This window comes from Tachypleus tridentatus, chromosome 4 (assembly GCF_004210375.1).
Source record: "Tachypleus tridentatus isolate NWPU-2018 chromosome 4, ASM421037v1, whole genome shotgun sequence".
Classification (NCBI taxonomy): domain Eukaryota; kingdom Metazoa; phylum Arthropoda; class Merostomata; order Xiphosura; family Limulidae; genus Tachypleus; species Tachypleus tridentatus.
In genome coordinates, this window is record NC_134828.1 from 65,067,762 (window position 1) to 65,092,287 (window position 24,526).

Consider the following 24,526-nt stretch of genomic DNA (forward strand, 5'->3'; position numbering starts at 1 on the left):
AATAATAACCCACACAAAGGAAACATCTCTTATAATCATAATTTAACCCTTTCACTGCAGACAAGTGAAAGGGTGCATGTCATGATATTTTAGAGTTATTTTCAAAATTTAGTTAAACTTATCATCATTCTGTGTCAATAAAATTGGCACATCAAAAAGTTGTTCATAATTCAAAAGAAAATATGAAAAATAGCTAAATATTCTTTTTTCGATGTCACATTGCGTGACTTCCTGTCTTATTGATCAATTTATAATGTATTATGCTTAAAGTGTAGTGTTTATAGTGGTTAATGAATTAGAAGCTCAAATGGTGGACAGTGAAAAGCTAAAATGCAAAATAAGAACCACCTATCTTTTTGATTTGCTGAAATAGCAGTATGCTTAGTGAGACTACCAAAGTAGCACCTATTACTACTTTTGGTATGTACATGTTTATAACCAATAGAAAGAGTGCATTCCAAACTTTGTACATTTCACAGTCATTAATAATTATCAAGAAGAGAAAAACCTAAGTTTTATAGGAAATATTGAAGTCTGTTGACTGGGTTGTTGCTCTGAACAGAAATTACTTTTCTTTTTAATCCACATATATCTTAGTCTCAATATTGAAATGCTTGCCCTTTCAATTATTGGAGCATTATAGTTTGATGGCCAGTCCCAGTTTCTGTCAGTATCAGAGTTGTCTAAAAGCTGGGAGGGTGTAGTGTTGACTACCTGCCTTTCTTTTAGTCTATCACTGTTAAATTAGAGATGTCTAGCACAGGTAGTCCTTCGATAGCTTTGCTTAAAATTCAAAACAAACCAAATCATATAGCTTATTTAGAAAGCTGTGAAAGTTACAGTGGCCTTACATCGTAAGGTATAGTAGTTTGGTAATTATCTCTTTTTTTTTTTCCTCTAAAATATATCTTTGAAATCTATAAAAATTGTCTTCCCACTCCACTTGAGACAACAAACGAGGTATAAATTGAAACTTAGCAAGTATGAGTTGCAAGTACAAGACAATTTTTTTAATATTATAACTACTAGAAATCATAGATTTTCTGCACGTTTTTTATGTATTGTTGCATATTTTAAGAGAAATAACTAAAAATTAAGCATTTATGATTAAACTGTTATAATAATAATAATTATATATATATGCTGACACACATGTTCATAAGCAGGTACACACTTTGTACACCTATACTGTTAAATTCCAACTATCCTTGGAAGATAACTAACATTCAAATACTTAGATCAAGTTTACTGGATTGGCCTGGAATTTGTACAGAGCTATATCACAAACATTTTCTCACATTTTTGTTACTTTAGACAATTCTGGTTGAAACAACTGTACTATAAACAAGTCAACAAATTCTCTCCTGCTGTGTTCTTAGAGCCAGGATTATGCTAAACTCAGTGATAACCTTGGCCTGCACCATACACACTTTGTTATCGGTGTCATGTTATGGCATCATTTAAGCAGTCTAATGTTAACAGTGATGATTCATCATTTTATATTTAGCAGATTTCTACTTAATTTGCTAACAGTAAAATAAATTTAGGAAATAGATGTTGAAAGATTAGAAGTAGGAACTAAGAAGAAGTACTTTGGAACTTTGTAATCAATACAGAAAAAAGACAGAACAGTAAAATTTATTTTATTTATGGTAGTTATGTGTTCAGTCAAATTGATCAAATGTATATAGAATTCAGTTAGTAGAAAAGCAGATAAAATATAACATTTTAGTGAAAAAGAATGTTTTGTATTTATTTATGAGGTTTCTTTTATAGATTACACAAATGAAATTTGATAATTTTGAGAAGAAAAATATTTTTGTTCATAAACTGAGGATCACTTTCATTCAGAAGAATCAACACTCTGATTCCATATGATCATGGACAAATTTTTGTGAAAATACTTAATTAAGAAATACAATGTTTTGTACACCAAAGAGTAGTAATGTTTCTAAAAGCATGAAAACATGTTAAGAGTGATAGTATGGTAGTCATCATATGAAGGGTTGTAATTGCAGAATTAGTAGTGGAAGGGTTAACTGACTTTTTAACTAAGGCAGAAATGCCTTGAAGTAATTCCCATAGTTACATACTCTGAACTTAAGCAAAAGCAACTTTCAGTCTGTAGGCAAAACAGCTAAAACTCTGAATTAAGAACAAACCTAGCATTATATTATCATTTGGGAAATTAAAACTTTTTCTTTCTGTTGATTATAATTGACATTAACAGAAAACGTCAGGGAAAATTATCAGCAATTCTGAAAGAGAGGATGTGGCGAGTGGGTCTGGTTTTATAAGATATATCTTTGTAAACAGAAAAGTCTGAAGGCTCTAAAAATTTTATTATGCCTTAGTGTAATATTTGTACTATAATGAGTAATTTACATTAAATTTATATTATAAAGAGAATCATGAAAAATAGAAAATGGACAAGTTAGAACAAACAAATGCCATGTTGCATTGATAAGGGGACACTAAGAATTTATTTAAATATTTATTTTTTAAATTATGATATTAAAAGTTAAACAAAATTTGATTAATTACCTTCATTTTGGTGTCAAAATATCTGTATACATTGGTCATAAAGTAGTTTAGTTAAATTCTGAATAAAACGTTGTAAGAGGTCTACATGTTGCAAGAAAGTTAAGCACTGTGTTCAATAGTTAAACTAAATTTGTATTATTTTACTTAATGTTTGAAGCAACACAGATTATAAAGTATGCTTAGTTTAAGGAAGAGAGTAGTAAGTTAATCTAATTAATATTTTGATAAGAAAAGTATGTTTTATTCAGTTTTAGTGAATTATATATATCCTTTCTTCATGAATAAAATTAATTACTTTTTTTTAGATTAACATTCCTGCTAATTTGGAGTTTTTACTTAAACTTTAAAATCCAGACAAGTTTCTGAACACACACAAACTGAAATAACTTTGTTGAACTGAACTTTGCAATGAAAACAGTTGAGTCTCATTCATTATTAACTATCAACTCTGATTATTGTGTTAAAATTGTAATGATTGTTTTTTGGTTTATGTTATTTAAATTTTTAGAATTCAGTAGGATAATAACTAAGAAAGTTTAACTCTGAAAATCCTTGTTTTTATTTCTGGTAGAAGAGTTATCTGGAATTTTTGTGAAAAGTATTGCCAAAGGGAGTGCTGCTGATATAAGCAAGCAGATCCTAGTCAATGACCAGATTATTGAGGTTAGTCAACTTTTTATATCTATTTTTTATAACCATTTTTTGTATATTATTAACAGTGAAATCAAACACATTAAATTAAAGATTTGTATGTCAGGGAATATAGGCATCAAAATTGCTTCCTGTCAAAAAATGTAAGAGGACAAGAGATGAAACTTGAATAACATGAAATATTAGGTGTTTTCCAGAAAGCTAAATTAGAATCTTGATGCCACTTTATTTTTTGTGAATCTTGTAATATTACTTGTAGTGACTTGAAAGTGAACACTAATTATTAATGCCCAGTTATCTTAGATGGCAGATTGCGTTGATATTGTATTGATGTTATTTTGTGAAAGCAAGACTACTGATAAACTGATTTTCCTGACTTGGTGCTACAGTGTCATCTTGCCCACCTTTTGTTATTTGTAAGGTAAATAAACAGCAATGAATTACTATTTTCAAAGCAATCTAAAACTTTATGTACATATTCAAGATCAAATCAAGGAAGCTTTGTTTAACATTACCTTACTGTCATGATGAATTGGTTTAATTACTATTGCAGTCCTCATTGTAAAACATAAATATGTCCTTTGTGTGATAATTAAGATTTATAGCAACAACAATGATTTTAAAATCACATAGTTGTGTAACCATTGGCCCTGATTGCTTTTTATTTTTTGCAGTAATGTGCAATTTATAGTTCCTGATATTACCTACTGAAAACTAGCTCTCTTTTATAAGAATAAATGCATTTATTTTGAAAATTAGACTAGTAGAAGACTTGAAAACCACAGGCATGTGATGATTTGTTCTGATGGGGAAGCAAAATTATAAAAAAGTGGATTATAAAATAAAAAACGATGTACAGGATGGCCAATAGAGATAAAATTAATTACTTGTAGTCATTAATTATATTTAAGATTAAGTAGTTCCAATTAATGACAAAAACAAGACATATTCAGTTACTTTATTTATATGTTAATTCCATCCTCCTTTGTTTTTAATTGAATAAAATTTATTACATCTTCATAGAAACTATTGGTCTTTATTTTCAAGTCATTCTGGATTCTATTTGACAGGCAAAAAAAAAACTTGATTTCTCTCAATGATATTTTAATAATGAATCATATTTGTTGTACAGATTTACCAATTTCACATAATTTCCTTGGTTAATAGACTAGTAATTCATCACGACCTCTAAATGCTAATTGTTGTTCACCCAAATAGCATACCATGTCTATTAATTTGTTTTAAATGTCTCTATTTCTTCTCACCTTTTCATTATACATTTACATGTTTATTTTATGTTGGCTGTTTAGTTGGAACTCAATCTGTGATTTTCCAAACCTAGCTAGGGCCTAGAGTTGAAAATATATGACTGGAGAAATGTTCATATCTTTTAATTGCCTTATTGCATGTTATTTAAATTATCAAATCTGCTTGAGTTCCATGCCCCAAATTCACTGTTAAATAATAAATGTGACCAGCGTAAAAGCTTCTGCAAGTTAGGACAAGCAGTCAACCAAGATGTCCTGTCATTTTGGTTTACATTGGAATTTTGAATGCACTGCTTTGTTCTTCCAGTCAGGCTTAGAGTTGGCAGTGGTTTACCATTTCTGATGATGCTTTCTTTATCACTAAAACTTTATATGAAACTTGTTCATTAATAAACTTTCAATAATACAGTTACAATTTTTCCTATTATCTTTTGAATCTCTATTAAAAACTGAAGGGTGACACTTCATAAAAAAATTTATGCATACAAAATATAACATTATTATTTAATACAATTCCCGAAGTACTTGCTTATCATGTGACATCAGAGAGGTAACAAACAACCATGAGTGTGAGTTGCAGGTTATGAAAAAACATGTTTCCAAATATGGCAAGAAAATTTATTATAAATTATTGTTATTTTTTATTATATTTGATTTGTTTATTGTACATTTTAGTTTATAAAATAAGAATTACAAAATGCTAACTTATTTTTAAATTATTTATTTTACTTAAGGTTTTAGTGATATGAATAATTTTGCACGTATTTTGAAGTAAGATGAATTGGTAATTGCTTCCTTTGTGCCATAGAAGAGGCCAATATAATATTCAAGATACACACACACACAAATACAAGTATGAATTTGAAATTTTTTCTTCAGAAAATTATTAATGTAAGAAGCATATTATAGTTTTAAAGAATATGTTATGTAACAAAATTTTTTTAGAAATAAAGCCTTTTCTAGTGGGAAAAATGCTAAAATCAACTTAAGAAAGAAAGCATTTTGCAAGTTGTAATCCAGATTCTTCCCAATAGTGCTTTTGTTCATACAAGATGGTTACTGATTACGTATGGTGTAGCAGAGTGCTTCTGTATGAATCAGTTGCAAGTTCATAATGTCATATTTAGCTGACACTTAAAATTTTTTTTTAACGTATATTTGGAAAATGCCGCTTCCCTTGCTTCCATGGACCACATGCTGTTGCTAAAACCTTTATGATAAAGTATATAGTTCTAAAAAAATCATATTTCTGAAGTATTTCAGTGTTACTTTTCAATTTATATAAATGAATGATAGTCCAGTAAAATTACTTATCTCACTGGAGACATTCTTGTGTATTTTACACAACTTTGTAAGCAACATGCAACTGAGAAACTATACATGCTATAATTTAGTAGGAATTTAATGTATTTTCACAAAATTGGATAAGCTTTTAGTAAATATGACAACCATGTTGTATGTAAAAATCAGAATTTTTCATAAAGTATTTTAATCAGTTTCACCCAGAATGTGACTAGTCTAAGTGCAAGGTGGTTATTACTTTAAGATTAGAAATGCTTCCTTTACAGTAAAACTATGTATATGTATCTGTTATTTTCTCTATTCTGACACTATGTAGAGACTTTGTTCATTTGACTGACCTCATAATCACTATAAAACAAAAACAAAATGCAAATTATCCCTTTTTTTTCTTAGAATTACTGCCTATTCTTAACAGACAGTCACACACTATTTATTTTTACAGCTAAAACTAATATATTTAATTTATTTGTATGCTCTTAAAGTTGCATATAGACTCTCACTTATGCTAGTGACTAGCTATTATACAGCACAACTATGTGTAAACAACAAATCCAAGTACACTAATGTTCTTGCACTTGGTGCTTACAGTCATTAATGATGAATATTGTGTTTATTTTATTTAATTTAAAATTTTTTATCTTACCAAATAATTCCTGATTTTTGCATTTTAGTTCCTTTCATAACAATGAATGAAAATATACATAAAAACCAAGAAATTTAATGCTTATGTCTCAGATCTTGTTTCTTTCAGGTTTTATACTCTTATCATAAAAGCACATGTTAAACATAAAGCTTAATTCTTGATAACGATAGTGTTGTTTCAAAAAACATTTCTAATTTGAAATATTGCCATGCATATAAAATTATTAATGTGCTAAAACTACTATAATTTACTTGGCTGTCTAAGTTAGAAATGGCTTAACTAATTACCACACCCAATCAAACAAAGCTTTAATGGTGACTGTGACACCTTTCTAATAGAAGAGCTTGAGGCTCCAAAACTATCAGTAAATTGAAATCTTGCCTTTCTGTTGATTACAAATAATCCAACAGCAAATGTCAGAGAGAATTTATACAATTTTTGAAAGCAGGATGGTCTGTGAGGGATGTAGTATGCATCTTTCATTTCTGTAAACCAAAACACTTTGCTACTACAAATTGACAGTTTAACTTTAGTATTTATATTGCATAAGGGAGGAATTCCATAGAAAGTTATGAAGTTATATTGGGATAAAAGAAAATCAGAATTTTCAGTATGAATAAATGTCATACGATACAGACAAGTGAAGACTGATAATTTTTTTTAAATCTCCTTTTATAAATAAGAAATTAAAGGTTATGTAATATGAATAGTTGTATTATAAACTACATTTTGATGTTTAGTTTATTCATATACATTGATAATAAAATAATTTCAATTACATTTTGACTGTAACTGTACAAAATCATGAAATGCACTGTGCTCTGTTGAATAATTGTTCTAATAAGTTCAGGTTCTAGTACTTTACCTGCAGTCCTAAGAGTAAATATAAACCACTTGTGGAGAAAAGTACATTACATGTAGTGGTTTTAAAATTACGTTGTCGATGTGACACCTTAAGTTGTATTCCATGTTAATGTTGACCTCATCTGCTTACTACAGTTTTGTTGATATCAAAGATTCCATATGTGTCCAGAAATAAAATGTTTTAGCTCATAGTACAGATGTAGTTCCAATATATATAATAATTGTAGTTCAGTCCAGTGCAAAGATAACTACTTGTAGGCTCATGTTCTGGTATTTTAGTTATAGTGTATGGTATGTTTGCAAACTGTTTGTTGTAGACAGAATGTCCTATAATTTTGAAGTTTATAAATTATAAGATGCTACTACTTTACAAAATTAAACTGAGAAGCCTTTTTCTTTCAGATTTAAACAGCTTTGTCAGTAGTATATAAATGAGAAAGTTAGTATTGAAAATATGAATGTTTTTGTTTATATATATTTAGAAAATTCATTTCTAACTTTCACTTGGACTTATTAGTGATATCTTGAAAGTCTTATTGTTTAGTTGTAAGTTTTTAGTGGGGACTTGGAATATTTTTATATGCAAAAACGGCTCGTTTGGCTTCACGATGAACCTGACGATGACCGAAGAAGGTCGAAACGTTGTTCGCTCTTCTATGTAAAATATTTTCTCAACCCAAACGAGCCGTTTTTGCATATAAATTTCTCAACAAGTGGGTTTCTTGACATCACTGATTATTGGAATATTTTGTACTGTGAAAATAGATATGGCTAATTTTGCTGCTTTTCTTTTGTACCATCAGGTGGATGGACGTCCCCTTCATGGCTATACTAATCACCAGGCCGTTGAAGTGTTACGTAACACAGGAAAAGTAGTAAAGCTCAGGCTGGCTCGTTACCTGCGAGGTGCAAAGTATGAAGAAATACAGCAGGCTGTGGGTAAGGGATAGTATACAAACAAATACTACTTCATTTTGTCAACTCTTATTTGGCTTATATATTGTGTAATGTTTCATGAGATGTTTTTTATGATTATATTATTAGTGTTTTGTTTTGATTAAATTTCAGTATCTTTTAATGTATTTCATCCTAAAATTGTTTTCAGCATTCTCATGGATGTACTTATTGTTTTTGGTTTTGAAGTGGTGGTAGTAGAGATGATTCTCAGTTCTCAGTAGATTGTAGCTTAAACTTGTGATTCATTGAAATGATACTATTTGTTGTGAAGCTTTTGTAATTTTTGTTGAAAGATCTCTAATTTTATGCTAGTAAAAAAAAAAGACTTCTTAATGTGAACACGTCTGAAAGGACCACTCTCTAAAAGCATGTAAGCTATCAATTCTGTGATTTTGTGACATATTATTTTATTATATTTTACATGCTTTTAAGAAAAGTGAACTTATCCTTATTTCTTTCCATATAATGACCCTTGTTTATTTTTTGAATACTATTTGTTGTTTTGTGTCAATATCCATTTTCAGTGTACATTAGTCATCTAGTTACAATAATCGTTCTCTTGATTAAATGTTAATTAAGTCCATGCTTGGTTGCTTTTAAGCTCATATAATAAATATTTCATCAGTTGTTGTTTTTTTTTTTGGAGGGGGGGAATTAATTGTAATTCTTTAACAATTTGATTATATTATTTGTCTAAGCTTGGTTTGTTCCAGTAACTCCTTTAGGTATAATAAATTATATTCGTAGATGTTTGTGAGATGTATAAGTGGTTTGTTTTATCTTATCTTCCAGCTAGTGGAGAACTTAGCACCCCTGTGCCTCCCCCAGCTCCTGTCATTACACAATACTCAAATTCCTCACCTTATGAAGTAATTAGTGCTATAAATTCAGAAGTAGATATAGGTGACATCAGTATTCTTATCAACGATGACTACAGTAAGTATCTGCCATTTTGTTCCAAACTGTTTATGTTTTCTAAATTCTGCAATCAAGTTTGTTTAATTGAATTACAGTTGTCTAGGATTTAAGTTACATTGAAAAATGCAAGCTTTAAAATTGTTTACAAATTCAGCTTGTTTAAATTTAATGTTTGTATGTGTTTTGGTGGGAAATGCACTTTGGTGTTCATATGAAATAACATTTAACATTGTAATATAAATATAAATAGCTGTGATTAACTTTATTGAGGTCTTTTTTTTTTCTGTATTTATTGTCAAAATTTCTACGTCCTTCCAGCATGCACTAAAATTCTGAAAAACAATAAAATATGGCTTCATGAAAATTTTGATTTTTCTTTTAAGAAGATGAAATACATCCAAACTTTTTTAGTATGGTTAGTTATGTTACCTTTGAAAATAACTCTTTACTGGTTTGTTTTTATATCTATTCAATGAAAGACACAGGCTCCACACCCACCCTAAGGGCACATGCCAAGTTTGGTTGAGATCTGATAAAAAGTGGGCATGAGAAGCAGATACACAGATGACACTTCTGCTTCCTATATAGCTGGTTATAAGTTGATGTAAAAGATTGCATTATTACTATAATTTTCTGATTATTACCGTAATAAAAGAGTTTGAGAGCAAACTTGAATGAAACTAGAAAAGATATTGATATCTTGTGTATGATAATGTTTAGATAAGTAACACACTTTCATAAATCACTCATAACTACCATAGCTTAATATATTGTTTTCTTTATTCACAATATGTAACTTTATTGTTTAGCTGGATCTTTGGATGCAGGCACAGAAGCAGTCATTAAAGCCAAATGGAATAAAATTATGGGTCCTGGTTTTGATATTGTGGTATGTCTTTTTAAGCTTATGTCATTTATTTGTGTGGATCATCTTAATAATTACATTAGATAATCATTTTTATACCATCAAATTACTGATTTTTGGAAACATTGATTAAACTGTCTTTAACACAGCAATGACCCCCTAGTGGCACAGTGGTATGTCTTCAGACTTAAACACTAGAAATTGTGTTTTGATACCAATGGTGGGCAGAGCACAGAGCTTATATTAAAAACAAGCAAACAAACACAATAACATTTATTTTATGTATTTTAGTTTAGAAAATACAATATATTAAAATGTTATTATTTATTTCACATAAACGAGTGATTGTAATAATTTCAGCACATTTTGTATCTTTTCATAAACCTCACCATATCTTAAACACGCATATCTCAAACTAAAGTATCATAACCATTGAACATTTTCAACTTGGATTTTTTTTTGGTTTAGAAAAGTCTGCATTTTAAAATGAAATAAGAACTACTGCTTGACAAAGACTGTGCAGTTAAGAATTACCCATAACTGTTTACCTAAAAGATGAGTTTAGCACACATTCATAGCAACAATGTAATTACAGGACTTGTGATATCTTGTACTATCTCACTTTACTGAAATAAATGTTGTAGTACAGTAACAAGTATATTATGAAAACTATTTTAATATATCTTGGTTATAAAAGTTACTTCTGCACTTATTTTAGAAATTATGAACAGATGTTTCATAAAGATCCATCCCCTTCACTAATTTATAAGCTCACATCAGAGCAGAGTACACCATAAGACTCCATTAGTTTCAAATTACCAACAGAAGTTGCCAAAGTACGATGTAAAAATTATCATAAGCTCCCGAACAAGAGTTTGTTTACATCACTCAACATTTTGCTTCTAGCACATCTTCTTACACTACTATAAACTCACAATGTGTAACAGACTATGGACTTTTTAAGTATATACTATAGACCAGTAGAGAGTATGTAAAAAGGTCACAAATATTCATTTGTTTACATTAAAACAAAAAATATATACAGTGACATAAAGACAGGTGTGCAACATAAAGTTATTGTGGAAATCAATTAACTATTGGTGTGAAACAAAAAAGATACAGATTATAAAATAAGCAAATCTAGGATAAATCATAATTAAAAGAAGAAAAATGTATTTGAAAAGGGAAGTTAGCTAAAGGTTTATAAACAAATATCTATGATCATATTACCATATTGTATCACAATTATTTTGTGGCATAAATTTTGAATTAAATAAGACTTCTTTATAGTCAAGAAAAAGTAGATTTTAGGCCATGTCCAATAAATCTATTAGGATGTGTACAAGAGTTTTTTAAATGTAAAATTTATTGCATATGCAGTGTGGTGCACATGGCAAACAGTACAGGTTCATCTTATATAGATTGCATTGCAGTTACATAATATTGTTAATACCAAATTTGTTTTGAATTTTTAAGCTGCTTGCATTGTGAAGCAGCCTCTGGAAAGATGTTGAATTCAGTAATATGGATAAATATGATGTGCTTTATTAGCTTTCTGTTTGCATTTGCTAAAGCTATTTTAATGCATTTTGTTAATATTGTGCTTCTTTAATGTGAGTGTATAATGCACTGAATGCAAAAAAACTGAAACAAAAGTAGTAAGCATTTGTGCTGCATTATGGAAAATGTGTGCTCAAAACATCTACTATGAGGTCTGGTCAAAAGCTGTAATTACTGCAGTATGTTTGAGATTTTAGCTTTTATTGATCTAAAATATGGATATTAACAATATATTATTAATTGCATACTTATTGTATAGTTTAAAATTATTCATGAAGTAACTCTCCACCTGATGCAAGTGCTTATTTCTTAACTCCAGGTTGCTCAGTTGTCAAAGTTTCATCCTGGGGGTGGTCTAGGGATCAGCTTGGAGGGTACTGTTGATGTTGAAGAAGGAAAAGAGATCAGACCACATCATTATATACGTTCTATTCTCAGTGATGGCCCTGTTGGTTTAAATGGAAAACTTCAGAGTGGTGATGAGCTTTTAGAAGTGAGTCAGTCATTTTTGGAATTTTTTCACATTAATAATTTACAGGTTTTCTTTAAAGTTAGTTTTTGTATCAGTTTTAATCACATTGTGTTTACCTTTCTTTTCTTAAATGGATTGCATTGCAGTTATATAATATTGTTAATACCAAATTTATCTTGAATGTAAAGTTGCTTGCATTGTGAAGTGACCTCTGAAAATCGATTGAATTCAGTATTATAGATAAATATGAATTTTATGTTTTGAGTTAATGAAGGAGACTACAAAAACACTTAACATTTTTGAATGAAACAAATTATTAAAAAGTTTCTAATGGTATTTAGTTTATGAGATTTTATGAATGTATTCATTGGTTTCTTATTAGGTGAATGGTCAGAAACTTTTGGGACTTAGTTATGTTCAAGTTGTTGCTATATTAAAAGAGCTTCCAGTTCATGTTCGTATGGTTTGTGCTAGATGCCTTCCTTCTGAAACAGATGATCTTTTGCCTCTGTCTAGCAGTGTTAGTGATCCTTTGGTTCTTCAGGTCAGTGCATTAAATCGAGATTACACAGAAACCATGACCCCAAGTATGACGATGGACTCTCCGTCCCAACATCTGAGTGGTAGCCTCACTTCATTGACTCCACTGTCTGAGAGACTAGTCAAAGCTAAATCAGATGGATCATTAGCTGTTGGTGCTTCCACAGCTTCAGCAATCACACTAGAATCATCATTTAGCAAAGTTCGATCAAGATCACTGGAGCCACTCACTGGGTTGGCCATGTGGACCAGTGAACCTCAAATCATAGAGTTAGTTAAGGGAGATAGAGGATTGGGCTTCAGTATCTTGGACTATCAGGTAAACTTTGGTGTTGCAATCCACATTAATAAAACAAACTATCATTAAAAATTTAGTGTTGTTTTTATTCTGAAAGTCTTGTCTTATTTATGTCATAAACTCAGCTTGTTTTGGTTTAAAAACATGTAAATTGAAATTAAAATTGAGTAAAATGTAAATGAATGAATAAAGATATGGGAAGCAAGTAGCTTGTGAATAATACAGTAGTTGCATTTCTTTGTAATAAATTAAATTGTTCCATAATATACATTAGATAAAAGTATAATGCTTGTCTTCTTTTGAATAAAATTATCATGAGAAAGGAACACTTAAATGTTTTCACATCATGTCAGTGAAAGAATTGGTTTTAAGTATTATAGCTAAAAAAAACCTTATAAATTACTCTGCCTTATTGTGTGTTTTTAAAAAATAGCAACTACTTTAGTGTAGTTTTATGCAATGATTAATGTTTTTTGATTCATGAACACAAATTAATAGCTAACTTCAGATCCCAAGCAAGCTGAAAATTGTAATTATTGCTAAACTAAACTGATATAAAATATAAAATGTTACTAATTATTAGCATTTTACAACCTATGTATAACTTAGTTTAAATTAGTTATTTACAGTACAGGCTGTAAGACTGATAATTACATTTGAAATGAAGGTTATGTTTGTCATAAGGCCTAACAATATAGAGTGGAAAGAAGTTTAATATCTAATGGTGAATAGGTTGCACTGAGTTGTAAGTTATAACTAGAATCTGAAAATTTGATAAAGTAAACATTATCCCATATGCTAGTCCAGTAATGGAAAGTGAGCTAGCTCTATGAAATTATCAATATCAAATTAACACAGTAAACTAGAATTATGTGTTCAAAAGTGGTTAATAGTGAATGAATATTTCGACCTCTCTAAAATTAAAATAAGGATTCAATATAGGTTTTATCATTTCTCCTGTATTGTACTTTACAGACATTTAATTTACAATTTAAATATAAAAAATGTACCCTATAAACTGTTACAAAGTTCTGTGGAACATATTACATTATTTTAAGAGATTAAATTGTAATAATGTAATATTTCAAAGTTTTAATGTATAAAATACCTTGTAAGACTACAGAGTTTCTAAGTGTGAATCATGTTTTAAAATATTAACTATAGTGGAGGATTATATGTTTCTTGGAAGAGTGGAAGAGCTTCTAACACCGATGCAGTGTTTTATAGTACATGTAGTAGTGTGTTACTTTATACTAATATGTCTATATGTAAATAATAATGACCACCCAATAGTTATATTTTAATTATCTCATAGGATCCTATGAATCCAAATGAGACGGTGATTGTAATCCGTAGTTTAGTCCCAGGAGGTGTGGCTCAGCAAGATGGAAGACTCATCCCTGGTGATCGATTATTGAGTGTCAACGATATAAACTTAGAGAATGCTAGTTTGGACACAGCTGTACAAGCCTTGAAAGGAGCACCCAAGGGAGTAGTGCGCATTAGCGTTGCCAAGCCCCTCCCCCTGCCCGAGAGCAGCCAGGGAAACCAGGTGAGTGACCCTTTTGTCTCTCGGGTGGGTGGGGGGAGGGGAATGGATTCAAACACATCTGTACCATCACTGGTCAAGTCGGAAAGCTTCTAGAAATTTCTACCGTTGTATCCACTTGTAGTTTGATGATTAAAAGGGTTTAGATTGGAAGCCACTTACTATCACTGATTGTGAATTTCTAGAAATACCAACTAATATCTATCTATCTGTAGGGCAATGGCATTTTGATAGAACCAACCTACAATCATCAGATCATTTCTAAGAGAGAACAGCTAATGTGTCATACTGTAAGTCAGTAAAGGTGTGCTCAAACTGATATTAATGACTTTTTAGAGATGTTTGGTTCTTCATAAATAGGTAGGGAACTGTACTCTAGTTGTCAGTTTTATCAGCTGATATATCTTTGTCTGTACTTGGTACCTAAGTAGATCTAATGGATGGGGTAATATTTAAAGACTTATGTTTATTGTCAATTTACTTTGTCATTGAAATAGCTTTAAATCATGCAGTTATTCTGTGTTGATACACAAATATTTTATGTTAATTTGGAAGAAAGAAATATGATTTTTTTAATTTTATTTAGCCAAATCAATATTAGATTTAACTGCACATATTACTTTTGTGTTGTGTAGAAGATTGAATGTGTATTTCTGTTTAGCTTCTTGTTTTGTATGTCACACATTTGAATTCACCAATTATCATTAAAGTTATTTAATTAATGAAAGCTTTATCAATATATGAAAAATGCATGGCTGGTAATATTCTGAAAGAGAAAATTAATATACACATTCATCAAATAAATTGTTAACTTACTATTTTCTGGACACATTGAAATTTAAGCACTAATCAGTGTTGATTGTGTGTATATGCACACACACACAGCACTGCATGCTTTGGGGTGCTGTTTGTTTATATGTGTATATCCTATTTTAAAAGCAGTTCTGAATGATGTGTAGCTTTAATCTTTTTTTTTTTAGCTGTGTGATTAATGTGTGTTTTTACTGTTGTATGTGTGGCTGGGTGTTTTTATATTAACTTTGGTACAGGATTCATACTTAAACATTTTCTTTTGCTAGTCATGTACTTCTATACATATAGTTTTTTACACTTTTTTTTTTGGAGAAGAATTTTTCCTATGCTTGCAGTTTAATCATTCTTAAGACAGTTTTTAATTCTATTCACATCATATTCATCCTTATAAAGTTATTAAGAGGACTTTGTAATGCTTTATTAACATCAAGCCACGTTGGTCCCAACATATTAATAAGAATAATTTGTTCAGCATTTTTTAAATGTGTTAATCGTAATCTTTTTAAGTACGTTCTTCCACATCGTAAGTAATCTTAATTTTTGTTTAATCAATTGGATTAGTTTGATAAATTATTTTTAAAGATTATTAATTCATTGCTAAGCTTTTATAAAACTATTCAACATTAAACCAAAGACTTCAATTTAATATTTTGTTGTAGAAGTTTTGTACATGTGAGTCAACTTTAAGCCTTTAACATTTTATATTAAGGGTTTCTTACATTTATGATACAATGAATTCCATTTAACTGATTGTAAATTATGTAGCAAGAGCTTATTAAATTGGAAGAAAGAGAGGGGATATTGCAATTCATTTGTGAAACTAGTGAAAAAATCAGGTAATTGAGTGAAAAGATTAATAAAAACTCAAAATTATAATTGAGCTGAGCATGTAAAAAAATAATAAAAATCTTATATTAGTTAGAAAGATATTTAAATGTTGTATTATTTAGATTTAATTTCAAAAAAGAAAACAGTATTTGACCTGGGTTTCTAAAGGTTATCCTTTAAAGCCCCTCACCCCTTCCCAACTCAGGATTTTAGCTTCTACACTTGCTTTGTTAGGAGATAATTTTTAGTTTTCCATTAAATTTAGCTACTTCATCAAAGTAAAATTTTAAAGTAAACTATGAGGAAGTATAAAGTATGTAAAGCTAGATAGTTGTATGTTCTGAATAATCTTTAATTTAAATTTATTTTTGTATTGAAGCAAATTATAAACCTGATACAACAATTTATTAAGGTAAAGAATTAACCTTGACAGTTTGATTTGATTTGTTGTACTATAAACAATACACTTTTATTTTATTACTGATTATTAAACATTTATTTTGAATGTTTCTAAGTCTAATCTCTCATGTCTGCTTTTGTTATTGACTTAAGTGATGTTTAATATTTGTCATAAGAACTTCTACAAATCAGTCTCACTTCTCTGTTTATCAGTGCTTTCATCCAGTTTATCAACTGTTCTAAATATGTACATCATTATTTTAAAATTCAAGTGCATACCAATTATTTGTTTCATTTGTATGTTCTTCTGTATGTACTGTTGTGAAGGGAAACATACAATGCATATTGTACATGTAATGAACATAAAATGTTAAACAAACATGCATATGAGGTGGTTGTGAGCTTTATTTAACTTTCATCCCATAACATAAAAACTGGATACAGTTCTAATAGAACTAAATAAAGAGCTTGTAAATCATGTGTGTTGGCTGAATTTAACAATGAGATATTTTTAGAACTGTAGCCCACTAAGTTGCATGTTAGAATTTTACAAGAAGTGATTTAAAATGACTTAAGATATTATTTTATTTTATATAGTTATGAAACATTATTTATACAGTAAAGTATCATAACTTTCCATTTTAATGGATTTAATAATAAAAGTAGTAGCACTGTCTGAAAGTCTGGAAATAAAAATTGATGTGTTTTTAGACACCTTTAACATGTCATCAGTATTATAATTGTTTTTGTCCACCAAAAGAAAAATGCTACAACTTTTACATGGTAAATATATATATATATATATATTATTGCTTAATTTTCAAAGGTTGCTTTATTTCATACAGTATAGTTGGAGGGAAAAGTATAGATAAATAATAAACAGTTAAATAAGGCAAGAAACATTATTAGTTAGCAAGTACTAAAATACTTTAAACCTTTTAAGAAAATTGAATTTAAATTCTTTCTTTTGATGTCTTTGTTTAAAAATAGTTTTTTTTACTAGGTGTACTTTTATTAGCAAACCTGCTACAAAGTAATAGTTAACTGACTGCATTGATGTTTCAGGCAAGAAGTTTATTAAAATCATTTAAGAATCTCGTAGGTAAAAAAATACTTTATTTTGAAGTGGAATAGCATTTTACATTTTGTCTATTTAGATATTAGAAAAAAGTACTTTTGTATTATAATTTTGTTCTTATTTTTGTGTGTTTAAATGTAAAAATTTATTGTGGTATCATTTCAGTCATCTTTTTGACTATGCTAGTTCCTCATTTTGCCCAGTATTGAATAACTGGGTTAACTTTTCATATCAAAAAGAAAATGTTGAAGGTTTTTAAGAAATGTTTAAATCGTCCTATTCTCTTATTTATGAATGGATTTCAAAAATTGCCTGTAAGCTGAGATATTTTAATGAATAAATGAACATCAATATATTTTCTTATGCCTTAACCTTTAAAAAACAACAACAACAACTGTATTCAGACTTTATGATGAGTACGTGTTAGAGGGTATGTGAATTTTTTAGCACTCTTACTTGTGCCTGGTAAGTAAAATACAATTTCCAGTATGTATCATTTATACATTGCACTTTATCATTGCTTTTGAGAGTGAGTAGAATTTATGTTTTTGGGTATTCTTGGAATTTGGTTTATTATGTTTGCTCTTGTAAAAATTATATAAAAATTAAAGGGAAAGGAATCAATAAATTTGTCAGATTATAGGTATTTTTATTTTTTCTTATATGTTTGTTATTTAGGGATTGTGTTTTTTTCAGTGCTTTTTTAGACTTTTTTATTTTATATTTGATATGTGTAACTTTTTTTGCAAAACTATTTTAAATAACTAATTTTTGTTTCAATTCTTGTATTCAAAACCTGTTGAAAAAATTGTAAATCTAATAGAAAAGGAATGGATTATACTGTATCAAAATTAATTATCTTCTTTAAATGTATGAAGATAATTTTTTCTCATTTTTGTACATTCGTTACTTTTTTCTTCTCTAGTCTGCTGCCTGAGAAAATATGTGGAAATTTTTATTAATTACTAAATGAGGTTGTTTATGATGATAATTATACACATCAACTTCCTAGAGTCAAGTATTTATATTTCTAATATAGGTCCTCACCACATGTGTTACTGTTGTATGTGTATTTTTGTATATCCTTCGTATCATGAACACCTTGTATTGGTATTGCAATAAAGCCTTTCATAACGTCCTAATTTCCCTGGCTCTTGTCTGTCCTTCTATTAACTATTTCAACATTTTGAAGCCTAAAATGAAAATATACATTGTGAAATACAAACTAAATTGCTTTGTGGTATATTAAGATTTACAGAACTACAGTTGACAAGCTTATCTTAAATTTTGCATTAAAAATAGAAAAGTACTCCCAAAAGCTTTTAAAGTGAACTAGAGTTTTGTGTTCTTATACTTAACATTTTTAAGTTTTTAACTCTTCATTTAGGTGTTCTAGTAGTCCCAGTACCAGTAATGTAGTCTTTCTTTTCAGACTACTTTTTCAATAGCTAGGTTTATATAGCTTTCCTAAAAGTATAGAATTATCAGTCATAATTTGGGACTGAGACTTTTTTATGTGTCAGTACTTATGATTATGGCTACATTATGAAATTTTTTGTTGGTTTGTACCATCAATGTCTATTACAACAATTTCTGGAATTGTATGCCATTTAGTGTGTGTATCCAAATTGTATTAAAAGTTGACATTTATGGATATTGTAAATACAAATTTAAATTTACCAGTGCTTAACACATGTAATATTTTACAAAAGTTGCAAATGTAAATGTTCCCATCACTTTTACTTAATATTTAAGGGTTTGGAAATTAAAAAATATATATATATAACAGCTAGTTGCTTTAAAATTTAGAAATTAATGTGATAAACTGTGAGAAGCACAAAGAAGAATCTTAATGATATGTAATATTGACAGCTTCCAAATGTACACAGTAAAGTTTGTAATTATTTTATATTCGTATTATTTTCTTGAAATCTTGGTGAACATTGCTAGAATGGCTAGACTTGGTTTGGTGTTTAATGTAACTCTACGTAATGAAAATTGGAACCACTTGTTTAAGTTGACAAATATCTGACAAAGTAAGAACTACTGAAGTAATTTTTTACACTAGTAATATACAATAATGTTTAACAGTTATTTATTTGTTATAACACAATTTATCATTTTTTGCATTGTCCTGAAAAATAGAAGCATTTAAGATGATTTGGAGGATAATTAGAGTTCTGAACAAGAATAGATGGTGGAAACTGTAATTTAAATGTTTCTAAGTTTTTTATCTATCTTTTATTGTAGTGTTGGTTATGGTGTAATAAAGATAACCTATAATAACCAAATAAACTTGTTTTCTACTGTATGTCAGTGTGCAGTCAGAGAAGACACTAGCCTACTGTATATATTGTAAAAATCAAGGTTTGTTGTAACAGTTAATTGAACTTTTTTGACAACAGCTGAGAGAGATGATTTTGAATAGAGGTTTATGGTAGACTATGATAATAGTCTTCAAAAAAGATAATTACACAAAAAGCTTTTTTTTCTTTTTTTTACAACATCCATGTTATGACCAGCTGAGAATTCCAGTTTTGAGCAAAGTCTACAAGGTTGTTAGTGCAAAATGCTAGCTTAAAAAGCTAAGCATGTCAGCAGGTGAACAAATTTATTTAATGTAACTTTTAGTAGTATATAATTTGGAAATTATTTTGTTCCAAAAGATGCATTGTAACAGTCGATAATACAGTTATGTATGGCACCCTGTTTCTATGAATTGCTTTATTCTAAAATACAAAACATCTTGGCTGATTATAATATGGATCTATTGCTTGTTTTTTGCTAATATCTTCTTAATTGTGGTTAAAGAGAGATATTAATCTGTTGCTGATAATAAATAACATTTTTAAGTTGCTTTTTCCTGAGTTTTTGTTCTGGGTGTTTATACAGATCATTAGAAAAACAGGAATAATGGTATAAAAAGTGGTCTGTATACAAGCTTAATTATCATTAACATTTACTTAAGTTCTTAGGTATAACTATGGCTTTTTTATGACAAAAAATATGCTTACATATATGAGAAAGTCGTTTTCCATTTTCCTTACGATAAAGACATGCATGAAACTGTAGTTTTGTGATGGGTGTTAAAGCAGTCTTGTTGAAGAAAATGTTTTGATCATTTTTGTTATCTGATTATACTAAAAATGAAATAATAATGAATCTCTGTATTACTCTTTACTTCTTAGATTACTTCTACATGGCAAGATCTTTTTATACAGTAATTATGATTCATTAATCAAATGTTCTGTTGTAATTAAATTTCATGATAAGTGAGATAATCCTCATATATACATATTGTAAAATATTTCAATCTTAGCTATGCAGTCATTTTTCTTTGGCCTGGTTAGACAACAGCAAGTTATGGACTTGCAACACTAAAATTCTGCATTGATTCTCCACAGTGGACACAGCAGATAACCTAATGTGGTTTTGCTCTAAAACAAAAACACTTTTGTATGGGTGCACAAGTATTATGCATGCTAGTGTGTTCATAAAAATAACCTCATTTGTCATCTCATAAAATTGATTTTGAAACACGATTGTTTATGTTAGGAAGTGGCCTTAAATAAAAACACTAAAACAATAGTAGATAAATTGTTGTTTTAAAGTTCTTATCAGTCTTTACATAAGTAGTTAAAATTTTGTTGTAACACACACATGAAATCGCTGTTAATCAGATAGTGTGGTAATAAACTGTTGGATAAAACTTTTGTCTATGCAAATATTAACAATAATTAAAATGTCATAGGCAACTGTTCACATTTGTAACAAAGTTACTATTGTTTAATTTTCTTGAAAGGAGTTATTAGCTTGTGTTATAAACATAAAAGAGATAAAATGATGCACCACAGTTAGCTTTCCAGCTTCTTGTGAAAAATTTCTGATTTGACAGTTTAATCCTCAAGAAATTAATAACACAGAGTAGAATTTGAGGTTATTACATTTTAAAAAAATTTTTTTCATATGTTGTTCATGTTAACTAAATAAAAGATAATATTATAGTTGGATTCCTGTTTAAATTTCGTGTTATAGTGCATTTATGAATAATTTTCTTTTTTCAGTCTTAAAGAATAATTTATAAAAAAGAAAATTGACTAGGTGTCTTATTAAGTTTTGTTGGTCATTTATTATATATATTTCTGACTAAGCTTGTGGTTTATTGGTCACTGTGAAGATCTCTTTAGAAGACTTTAGTTACTCTAAAATCTTTACAATAATTACTTGGGTCAGTATTCGTATTTCACCAGTAGTAAAACTTGCATATTAAGTGTTATACTTTAGTTTTAGAATCAGATTATGCAAATGCACATATACTTTTTTAATTATACATGATTATATTAAGACAAGATGAAGAATAAAAATAAATGAAGTTCATTTTAACATATAATATGTGATTTTTATTTACCTTATTATATTTTTGCTATTAACTAAAAGATAAAGTCTAGAGAGCTATAAAAACAAAGAAAAATTATAACACTGATGACTATTTCATAAAGATCATATACATATGTATTGTATGAATTAAAAGGTGAAACATAATTCAATATATTATCTGTTTCAATGGATATAAAATTTTTCATAATTATATGATGTGCAGTGGTTGTAACTTACAAAATACAGAAAGATTGTTAATTTTGTTGTTAAAAAGTTATGTTTCTTTATTCTTGAGTAGCATTGAAATTATGGTTATAAAAAATAGATTGAATACTTTTAGTTGGAGTGAACAGAAGTTATATATTAGGGCTTATACCTGCATGATGGTTTATGAAGGAACAGTTTAGCAATTTAGGTTTCTACAAAAAAATGCACTTTCATTTTGGATATTTGAGAAGGTGATATTTAGATAAATTTTAGATTTTTTTTTGTTTATAAATTTGGATTTACAGTGCTTGTTTTTATCATACTTGTTACTATTGTAAAGTATGAACTTAGTTCTACTAGAACAATTATGATTATTGACTGAAAGTCATACAGTTATTGATTTATTTTATAAAATGTCATGCCTACAAGAATTATTTTTAATATATAAAGATTTTGATATTTTTTTGCTTTAACTGTAGAAAACTTCAGAGAGGAAAATATAAGGACTTTGTTTGGTTCAGATGTGTAGTCCTTTAACCACCACTAATAACCTAAACACTCAGGTGTTTGGATAATAAATTGCTTAGCTTCATCTCTGTATGAGACATACTTAACATATTTGGTTCATTCTTCCCAATAGTGCTGAGGAGCCATGGATTTAGTAAAACTAATCTGTTGCAGCAGTAGTAGTGAATCAAAGAGTAGATTAAGCTTCCACATTTTATTTTCTTCACTGAAATTCACATTTTAGTGAAGAAAATAACATGAAAACATAATACTGTATTCACCAGTAACATAGATTTTTTTTTCTGAATTTAATTTATTCATTTAAATGCAGACTTGACATAAATGACAGAACATCAATAAAGTCAATTATTTATAGCAATTAGTGCTTTGTACATGCATTTATGGTTTCCCAGAATTAAAATTAACTTTGTAAAATAATTATCTAATTAAATCTTTTACATTAATACTAGAAATGTATATCGTCTTTTTACAGATTGTACCCACACGATGCAATTTGTTTACAAACTTTAAACAATTATAAAGATCTTTGCACATCTGTTACACATAGTTGAATTGATTAAAGAGTGGCTTCCAATTATAAGTCAGGTATTTATTACACACTGAGACTTTACTTTTTTTAATCTACTTATATGTGAATTTATAGTGACTATTGTCATTTTAAGTTATATTGAGTTTTCAAATGGTTTTTAGAACTTATATTTGAAACATTAAAAACATTATAGAGAAATACAACTAATAAAAATTGTGTCCTCTAGGAAAGTTTGGACGAATCAGGCAGAGTTATGGATCATCCTCGAAAAGCATCACTAGATCTTCCTTATCTTACATCTCATGAGATGCTTGGCTCTTCTGATCAGGTAAGACAGCTTGATGTTTCTTGAATATCATTATGATGAACAGATGCTATTTGTTCATGTACTACTACTTTAGTGGTATCTTAAGTGAATGTTAGAGAAAACATTTTCTCCTTGGTTTGTTTGCTTACATTATTCTAACAGTGAAAGGTCAACAACTATGGATTTCTTTTTTTGTATTTTCCTTGGTAAACTTAGTAAGATCCTGCAAGATTGAAATTTGTTTGTTTTTGAATTTTGTCTTCAAAGAGCAGGAATAAAAAGGATTAACATTTTATATGAAAAAAAAATTAAAGCCTTTAGTTGTTGATTTATTTTGTTTTACTTGTTCCTCATGCTAGAGTTTAATAAATTAATTCTCTGTATCAAGGAATCTTCATTTAGAGTTTGCTAAAGACCAATAACAAAACCATGAAATAGTCCAGACTAAGAACATTTAGTAATTCTAATAACGAATAAATATTAAAACCAATAGAATTATTGTGTATGTGTGGAACTTAACCAATTTAAGTAAGGAAGTCCTTTTGCAAAACTGTAGGTTTTTTAACATTTTAACTCCTGTATCATATGATAATATAAAAAACATATTTATGAAAAAAAAATTTTTTATGTGAGTATTTTATGTTTATTCAAATTTGTTTCATTGGTAAAGTTTCAAGGTGTCTTGAGCTCAGCTGTAAATCCAGAGTAATGTTCTAGATTTGAGGTTACATGTTGCAAAACATGTAAACGAGATGCTTTAAATATGTCACTTTAATTTTGTTGATTTTAACAAAAACACCAATAATCAGGCAATGACAAGTACTGGTAAGTAATGAGAAACATTAATGATACTATATAAATGGAGAAATATTAAACATTTTAAGATTTACATTAATAATACAATACTGTTTCCACAGACTGCATGACTGTTCTTGGAGTTTTGTACTAAATGGTTTAGGTGTTTTAACAAACTGTGGAAGAATAAGCAACTCACTACCTACCAGTTAATGTCCTCTCTCTTGATATTCC

The 24,526-nt window shown here is 28.7% G+C and overlaps 1 protein-coding gene across 5 annotated transcripts in view; it reads left to right on the forward strand.

The window, feature by feature from the left end:
• The window catches only part of LOC143249311 (multiple PDZ domain protein-like), a 182,131-nt gene that overhangs the window by 22,648 nt on the left and 134,957 nt on the right, over positions 1 to 24,526 (forward strand). For all 5 annotated transcript variants that reach the window (XR_013027714.1, XM_076498929.1, XM_076498932.1 and 2 more), the window contains exons 7-14: positions 3,116 to 3,207; positions 8,076 to 8,211; positions 9,022 to 9,165; positions 9,957 to 10,036; positions 11,892 to 12,065; positions 12,427 to 12,903; positions 14,198 to 14,434; positions 23,417 to 23,518. Coding sequence is in view for 4 of the 5 variants with exons in the window: in XM_076498929.1 (XP_076355044.1) it covers positions 3,116 to 3,207; positions 8,076 to 8,211; positions 9,022 to 9,165; positions 9,957 to 10,036; positions 11,892 to 12,065; positions 12,427 to 12,903; positions 14,198 to 14,434; positions 23,417 to 23,518 (1,442 nt within the window). In the remaining variant the exon portion in view is untranslated. The remainder of the gene's footprint in view (positions 1 to 3,115; positions 3,208 to 8,075; positions 8,212 to 9,021; positions 9,166 to 9,956; positions 10,037 to 11,891; positions 12,066 to 12,426; positions 12,904 to 14,197; positions 14,435 to 23,416; positions 23,519 to 24,526) is intronic.